General features: G+C 33.8%; 3 protein-coding genes across 3 annotated transcripts; 1 reads left to right on the top strand and 2 right to left on the bottom strand.

Moving 5' to 3' along the window:
• The first annotated feature begins 407 nt into the window (after positions 1–407).
• On the top strand, positions 408–1247 carry LOC139900267 (protein AGENET DOMAIN (AGD)-CONTAINING P1-like). The gene is made up of 3 exons (XM_071883055.1): positions 408–794; positions 905–907; positions 1095–1247. The coding sequence occupies exons 1-3, from the start codon at positions 408–410 to the stop codon at positions 1245–1247; spliced, it is 543 nt and encodes a 180-aa protein (XP_071739156.1).
• Positions 1088–3033, bottom strand: LOC139896612 (uncharacterized). Its single transcript, XM_071879259.1, has 4 exons — positions 2888–3033; positions 2655–2730; positions 2270–2442; positions 1088–1376 (listed from the first exon to the last, which is right to left on the bottom strand). Exons 1-4 carry the CDS (start codon positions 3001–3003, stop codon positions 1301–1303), a joined length of 441 nt encoding a protein of 146 aa, XP_071735360.1. The 5' UTR covers positions 3004–3033; the 3' UTR covers positions 1088–1300.
• A 1270-nt stretch (positions 3034–4303) lies between these two features.
• Positions 4304–7124, bottom strand: LOC139896610 (uncharacterized). Its single transcript, XM_071879258.1, has 6 exons — positions 6705–7124; positions 5893–5983; positions 5604–5815; positions 5464–5491; positions 4772–4880; positions 4304–4618 (listed from the first exon to the last, which is right to left on the bottom strand). The coding sequence occupies exons 1-6, from the start codon at positions 6978–6980 to the stop codon at positions 4537–4539; spliced, it is 798 nt and encodes a 265-aa protein (XP_071735359.1). The 5' UTR covers positions 6981–7124; the 3' UTR covers positions 4304–4536.
• Between the last annotated feature and the right edge of the window lie 1880 nt (positions 7125–9004).

The following is a 9004-nucleotide window of genomic DNA, read 5'->3' as shown; positions in this document are numbered from 1 at the left end:
TTATTTTTATATTTATAGTTTTTTCTATATTTACACATAAAATTTTTAAAATTTTATATTTAAATGTATAAAGTAAAATTCGATTAATCCTAGATTAATCCCTGAATTACCGATTAATCTTTCTAAAGTCTCGATCGATTTATCCCCGAATAGCGAATTTTGCAACCTTGAAGATAAGTGATAGCCTTTTACTTTTACGGAGTCGTTTTGCTTTGTACTGTGAAAATGTATCTACAAGCCCATTTAACACGGCCCAACCTTGTAGGGTTATTTTCTATTCTTTTTCTTCGCTCCCGAATCCCGATGAAATAAACCTGAAATTATTTCTACAACTTTGGGTCAATTTCATATTTTTTCATATACGGAGTATTATTTTCTGTTCACATCAAAATCCATCATCAAAAAAGATGAAGTTTGCAAGGGGCAATCTAGTCGAAATATCAAGTAAAGAAAAAGGATTAAAGGGTTCATATTACCCTGCAGTTATAATCACATATCTTTCAAATAACGAGTACATTGTACAATACAGAACTTTACTCGCCGAAGACGGATTAAGTCCCTTGAGAGAAGTGATTCCTGCCGATGAAATCCGGCCGGCGCCTGATGAGATTCCGGTTACTGGGTTTTCAGTTGGTGACTTGGTTGATGCGTATGATAGAGATGGATGGTGGGTTGGGAAGATTAACAGGATAAAGGGGTCCAATTATTATGTGTATTTTAAACGTACCGATGAAAAGATTGCGTATTCGTTAAGCTCGTTAAGGGTTCATCAACGGTGGGTTAACGGATCTTGGGTTTGAAGTGTAAAGTTTCATGATTTTATGGTCTAATTGTAACAGGGGGTTTTGGTATCTGGTGTATCTTTTGTTTGCTATAGTTTCTGTTTTGTTGTAATTTGGTGTAGCAGGTCAGTTTGTTGGATGCATATACTTTTGGTGGTAATAAAATTTTAAGCTTTCAAAAAAAAAAAAAAAAAAAAAAAAAAGTGTAGTTGGATATAAATAATGAAGATGCTATAGTTGTTTACTTATGTTGGTTCAATAAGTAGTGAAACAAGATGGATAATTTATTACTACGTAGTTTGCATTATGTAGAAAGCTGAGTGGAACTATCGTTCCAAGATAGTTTCTGTTTATGTTACAACTAGAGTCAACAAGGGCCGAATGGTGCAACCTAAAACGGTCATCAACAATACAAACGAAAGAGCTTATAGCTCTGGTTTTTTAACTACTACGACGAAAACATAACAAGGTTACTTCATAAATCAAATGACATGGTTTTCTTCACAATGTTTTCTTCACTATGCTTTGAGAAGACTCACCCCGAACGAAATATTCACTATCATAAGACCCAGGATTGCAATACCATTTAATCCCCTGCAAACAGAATATACAAAAGCTAAAGTCAATCTCCTTGATAATAATTTCATTGGTTCTGTTTGGACAAAACACAGTTCATGAGATATTGCATACGAGTATCATGTTTATTACTAAATAAAACAACACTAATTACAAAAAACAACTAGTAACGACAATGAAATGGGTTGCTAATTTTGCGCCTTCTATTCTGTTTATCAACAAACAGCTATAAAATGTTCAAATACCACTACTGACTTTGTTTATCCTTTTCATTCGTAAAGATAAATGAACATATACTCGTAGTCGTAGTATTCACAATGAAGATGAGAATAATAAATATGCCAAATCAAAAGGCAAAATGAAACAATTAGACTTCGAATTCAAGATGTGGTCGGGTAATCAAGTATGTTATTGAAAGTAAGGTATAAATATAACAACTTATACAAAGATAGAAAAAATAACCAACAAATCCTATCAATGTACTTAATCCACACAATAGATTTGCACAACTGCACCAAATATATTTTGTGCAACATTATTTCCATGTATCTGCCCCTTAAGTTCATACCGAAAAATATAGTACTATAAACTTTATGAACTTAAGCGGTTTGGTTAATCGAAACCTTATTGGATCTTTGTAACTAGTGGCCGGTTTCCCGTCGCTAGAGCCTTTTCCCAGTGCACGATTAACCACATACCAGTTAATCTTACTTCTAACTTAATATTTGATCATAAAATTTATCATTCTCTCAACTAAAGAAGTCACTAGTAAGAGATCATAAAAATAGATTCATTCATCATACAAACTCAAATCATATGAGTATTAAATATTTACATCCTAAATTCAATTACATTAAATATAATCAAACTTTCAGTATATATACAGGAAATAAAAGGTTGAATTGACTTACCCAATGGGAAGACGGCCTTTAGGATCGCCGGACGAGTAACCGGTGAAGTAGAAATATCGTGAAACGGTGTAAACTAACCCCAGGGCAGACGATATAAGTGGATGCTTAAACCCTCCTAAAACTATCAAAGTGAAGAAAATCGGCATTCTCTCGACTGAATTCTGATGCCCTCTCTACAAACAATTACAAATAAACAAAATCAAATCCCTCAAACCCTAAAGTTAATCAAACCCAACAATAAATTCCATCAACACTTGATACAACAGATGAACAGATTTTGATTTTATTGGAATTGTCAACTTAATAAGCAGTTTAATCAACAGTAAGAATACAATTGCAATTACAACAAAAAATAAATAAAAATTGATATGAGTAATATAGAAACCTGAACACAGTTGAAGATTTTAAAGTCCTTGCTATCAGCTTCAGTAGCATACATTGTTGGATAAAAAACCTTGTACCTACCAACAGATAACGATATCAATTGGCAACAATAGGGGAATTAGAGTCAGAGTGTTGTTCGGCGAGCATTTATAACTATTTTACACATATAATTATACAGTAGAATTATACAGAATAGATTAATTAATTAGAGTAATATATAAAGAAATAGATTACTTCTTTCGAGCTCTGCCGACTTGAATCTGCATGTAGATATCAACGAAACAGTAAGCAACGATGGTGAGGATGATGTATCCGTATTCTTTTGGCAAAAGTTCTATTATTCCGGCCATTTTTATCTCCGGTGAAGATCTGAATATGACTGATGAAAAAGGAACTACCAAAGTTTAGTCGCGAGTATTTGACTATTTGTAGCACTATCTTTTGATTAGCTTCTGAAATGGTCCCTGTAGTTTTCTTTACTCTAATATTTGACTCCAAAATTAATAAGTTGTATGTATTGTATGGTATTGAAGACTAAAAAAAAGTTGCATTTTACCGCAAGTTTAACGTCTTTAGTTAACAAATTTTAAAGATACTTTACCGATGAGTATTTTATTCATCTTCATAAGGCTAAATACCTACATATTATTTATCTTTAAAAAAGTTGCATTTTACCTACGTCACTTACGATAAAAAAATTTGTAGAGCAATAAAATTAGATCAAATGAATAAGATTTATAAATCACTGCGAAATAAACACATGTTTGATTGCCTATTTAGCTATTTAGAGCACGTAGTGTCCGGAGCCGGATCCACCGTCCAAATTGACGCAACCCCTGAAATGGATACCAGCCCGCCGCCACTCCTTGTTTATTTGTTTTTTTTTTCCTTTTAAATTATTTTATTTTCCTATTGGTCCATGTCATATATATCCCTTAAATAAAAAACTTAAAATAAACTACGGACACATTGTGCTTTAAGTTTGATCACTACCATATTGAATGCTTTAGCATTTAACCCTTAAATAAAAACCTTTTTGAAATAGATTTAATGTCTATATATGTCCTTTAATATTCAGACAAACTTAAAATAAAACTTTGGAGGGGGTATATTATAATAAAGGAAAATTTCAGGGGTTGAAAATAGCACCATTTGGTATTGGTTGGTGGTGTTCAGCACTTCTGATTTTGTGAACCTTTTCTTTCTCACCAAGCCATGTTTACGTCACTCATGACTCACCAAAATAAATAAAATTTATTTATAATTTATAACCACTGCAATTGTTGCATTATTCTTTTTCCACCATTCTTATATTAAGATGACCAAAAAGCTATCAAAAGACATAATTATGTTAAGTTGATATAGAATATAGTCCAAATAGATGTACTAATCAAACTGTGTAAACTCAATTCTAGTATATTATTTGTAGCACTTATTTTATGAGCGAAAAGAAGGAAAATGAAAACATTAGTTCACGATTTACCCATTTGAAGTTTTGTACAAATAATGAAGAAAAGATGAGAATATTCTAGTTGAGTTGCAAATCCTTTTGAAAGGTAACGTGTTCAGAATGCATAGAAGGTTCCTTCACAAATCACATTTATCCTGTAGTTTTAATCTACAAATCTTTGTCATTCTCAAAAGTTCGACACACGACACACCAAGAAAAGTATTAGGATGACGAATAAACTGGCATTACACACAAGCCAATCATATATTTACAACGTATTTTATAACGTAATAAAGCAATCAAATCTACACGAAGAATACAAACGAAAACCACATTAATAAAGGATTCTTCAACTTGAAGAGGTGTAGTAATGTTACTGGCATTATATTTACATAATTACATTTCATGTCAAAGAGCATCCAGAATTAACAGCTTAAAGAACCCTCATAGCAGCTTTGCTTGTTGCATGGACTCCCCTAGCAGCGACTCTCAACACAGCTCGACTCTGGTACAACCTGTTCAAGGAAACTCAAGAGATCAAACATGGATTTATATATTAACTAGGGTTATTTATTCATGAATGTATATATAGAAGTTTAACAACTCACCATACTGTTTTCAATTCAGATCTAAATGAAAGAGAATGGTAAAAAAGAACAAAAACTGACCCTGCTATAGCAAGTCCCCAGGTTGCCATCAAATAGAAAAGCTGTCCAGCATGCCATATTTCTAACAACTTCTCAAACTTGCTCATGCCACCCAATGCCTTGGTCAGCTCTGCAGATTCATGAATCAGAATATTTGACAGTACAAGTTTATAAAACGGGTCAAGTTTTCAAAATATATAAAGGCTTGCAAAGTACAAACGTTACAATGAGCTTAAGGTTGAAGATCAGGGCCAGTAACAGATGTTATAAACTTATAATCAATGGACATATGTGTTCATCTTTCACGATGTGTTACTTCTTATACCATTAATCTTTTAGAGCTTATGTTAGTGAAAAGAAAACTGAATGTGGAAGAATGAAAAGGATGTTAGTCAAAACAGCCGTACATAGACTTATCTTCTTCTAATTAAAATTTTACGTGATTTTATCTACAACTAATCAACTCTAGACATACTGATAACCTTAAAAATTTAATCTTACAGTGATAAGAAAAGAGCAATAGGAATATCAAGGACAGAACTTGGTAATAATAGTAAAAAAAAAAAAAAAACTAAAACTTGGTGTGTTAGATCCTCTTTTACCTTAAATTTGCATTTATTAAGGCGTAAGAAGCTTTTTGAAAACAAGATATATGATACAAAAGCTAACTAGCACCATTTCAAGGATTAAACAACAAAAAAAGGCGAACTTACTCTTCTGCATCTCCTCAGGTGTCAAATTCTGCATTTAAAAGAATGATAAAATTTAAACAGTGTGACATTAATTGAGTGCCTGCAGTAACCTTTCTATAAGTAAATTCGCAAACATGAACAAGCATTTAAATGTCTTATACCTTAGCTTTTGGGTTCAACAGAACACATCTAGCCATAAAGTTTGCAATACCATCCACCACCTGTTCCTGGCTAATAACTACATAATTTTCAGCATCAATCCCACTCTTCTCTTCTGCATTTTCACGCACCATTTCGTCGGAGACCCAAATCCACAAACTTGGTTCTTTACCGCCAACATTGATTATAATTTCTTCTACGTGAAGATCCAAACCTGATAAAAGAGAAGCCAATAAACATAAATGTCATAAACAGCTACTTCCAAAACTGAGTCATCACGAGAAATATTACCAGGTATTCCATCAACTGAATCATCATGGAGAGTCTTCAAATGACTCAAGAACTTTGGAGATTCCACTGTATCCATAATACGAGTATGCAGCTGCAGTAACACTACTTATAAATAACCATGTGCAGCTAACTAACGTGACTTAATTGTAGGAAAATAAACATTCCCACAGGAACAATATAAGCTACTCAAACAAGCTAGTTTTAGGTATTGTTGTTACTTATAACTAAAATGGTGAATTGAGGTAGAGTAGACCGATGGTCCTGTAGTCATTTGGCTGGTTATTGAAAGAAAAAGCTTGAGGGCATAGCCCAATGGTTCCCCCATGTACTTTGTATCATGGGATAGGGAGAGGTCATGGGTTCGATCCTTAGGGATGACATGATTCTCTTTAAACCAATTGAACACCAATAATGGTGCTATAGGGAGGTTTTACCGGATTTGTTCACGGACCTCTACCTGGACCACTGCCCGAATGGATGATGTGTTCCCGGTTCCGTCGATCGGGTCGGGTTTCCGCCCGAACGTGTGTGTTACGTGCAAATGATGAGGGTCGTTGAAATAAATGATCTACTGATGCCAAAAAATCGCCGTTCAAAAACAAAATTTCACATTGTTATTGTAAACAGGCTAGTAATATTTTAGTATCAAAGTAACAATGGAGCATAAAAGTTTAACAATTTGACCTCACAATTCTCCAAATAATTAAACAAATCATCATCTTTATCTATATTTGTATATATAAAATAGCAGGAATCTATAAATCATCAAATAAAATAATACTCCGTAATACAGTAATAATCAGTACACATACATCAGGAGGACAATCCTCTAATAAGCAAGGAGATTCGGATATGTTCTGAAGAAGTTTAAGATTCTGTTCGAGTAAATCTCTAAGACGTTGATTATCTAATCGTAAATCCTCTAATTCCTTATCTTTATCATCCAATTGTTGCTTTTTATCGACGGATTCAGCTTCATGTCCATTTATGTGCGGTAGATGATGGTGATGAGAGAATTCGACGGCTTTGAATGCGACATCTGCTACCTCTAACACTGTTTTCGCAGATTCTATTGAAATTCGGCCCATGAGATGTAATTTTATGATACTATCGAGTAATTTATCAACGCTGAATTTATGAATTTGTTGAAATTTGGGAATCTAGGGTTAGGGAAGGGTGATTATTTGGGGGAATTTGGATGATCGTGATGAACAGACGCTATACAGTTGCAAGCAAACGTGTATCGATACGAATACGATTTGTATAATTTTCATGAACACCCCCTGGACTTTTTTAAGTTTGATATATTGTGATGAAAAATATACTTGTCAATTTATGAAGCGTTTAGTTAGATGTATAGGTTTTGATAAATAGAAATAAACGATGTATAGGTTTTATTACAGAGAGCAATGCAAATGTTTATGAATTTATAGACAACCAAATATATCAAAAGAAGAAATAGAATGCAATTGTAACACCCCCCGTTTATATTAAACATAACATTAAAATTTTCTATTCATCGTCCTCATTTAACTTACTACCGCTATAATCGCAAGGTGTTTATACATTGGTGGTGACCTGACTTCTCGTAAGGGAGGTCAGAGGTTCAACTCTCATGTGGAGTTTCGTGGGGAGATTTCATACGTCAGTGCGTTTAAACCTCACCCAAGGGGTATTATCACACGCGATGTTCTTATGCATTCGTTGTGGGGTTTCCTTCCGATGGGCGGTAGGACTGTAATGGTTTGTACCAAGTAAATGATAGTGTAGTTGAGTTCGACATCGCGTTCGGACCCCGTCAACGACTCCTAATCGCCGTTAGTAAAAAAAATACCCATATATTTTAAAATGTGAAAGATCATGATGAATGATATACCATACTATTGTGGTTAATCAACGGGATATGAAGAGAATTGCCATATCTTAATTGACGCATAACACACAAATTAGTATTCTAGCCCGGAACCACCCCATGGGCTACCCACGGCCGAACCCACCATCACCACCCCTTATTGGATTTAATTTTGTTTAATTGGATCACCAGTCAATGTTATTTGAGGCCCTAAACTAATTAACTAGTAAACAAAAAGCTCCTGACACTTCTCCACTCTAAACCTAATCAACATTCTTCTCCCTCCCCTGCTTTCTTTGGCCGTCGACATCACCACCACCATACCACCACTCAAAACTCGAAATTAGAACAAGTCTTGTGCTTCAAAGTTGTTCCTTGCTTCATCATACATCTAGTAACGTGCATTGATTGTGCTAGAAAGATATAATTGCTAACCCTAAAATTATAAATCTGAATTCTATTGCTATTATGATGAATTAGATATTCTATTGCTCAATTAGTCGCAATTGTGTATGTAACTAGTCGTTATTTTGTTCGATTTGCGAGTTAGTGTTTTAAAACGAATTGTATTGCTATGCTACTGGTTTTGTGACTTTTTTATCTGTACATTAAAAGTGTTTAGATGAATAGATATCGAAAAACTATTGATTTTGCTCGCTTGAATCGCATGATTTCGTTTTGTATAGACTAAGTTATCCTCGTTTGAAGTTTCGGTATATAATTATGCTATATTTCGAAAACTGAAATTTGTGTGTTTTGAATTGGCTTATGAACTGATACTAGATGGATAGAGAATTGAAAAACACATAAAATGGACTATGATAACATACTAATCGGATTTGTAAAAGTCATTTTATGATTACTTGATTGTTTGTGTTACAACGTGTTGACTAGTAAGTTGTTCATGGACCAAACGACCATTTAACATGCTTTTTGCTAACCAAGCTTTTGTATTCTGTAAATTGCATGATTAGAACTTGATGTTTCATGTAGACTTCACATGCTAATTGTTTCCATATGCTTGTATAATCGACCCCAAAAACGACTACCTGAATGGGATCGAATCTGTTTATATTTTGCACAAATAATTTCCTAGCATGAAGTAGAAGTTGAATTAGACCTTGTGCTTATGGTATGTTGTTTTATGTATATTTCCTAACATATCTTGTTTACGTGTCTAGCTCTGAAAGTCTTATTTGCTATGTGTTGTATGCGTGCCGAAACTAAAGGTATGGATTCTGTCTAAATCGGGAAGTCCGA

The sequence above is a fragment of the Rutidosis leptorrhynchoides genome, chromosome 3 (genome assembly GCF_046630445.1).
Source record: "Rutidosis leptorrhynchoides isolate AG116_Rl617_1_P2 chromosome 3, CSIRO_AGI_Rlap_v1, whole genome shotgun sequence".
In the NCBI taxonomy this organism is placed as follows: domain Eukaryota; kingdom Viridiplantae; phylum Streptophyta; class Magnoliopsida; order Asterales; family Asteraceae; genus Rutidosis; species Rutidosis leptorrhynchoides.
The sequence above is the reverse complement of the archived record's forward strand: the minus strand, read 5'-3'. Positions and strand labels throughout refer to the sequence as shown.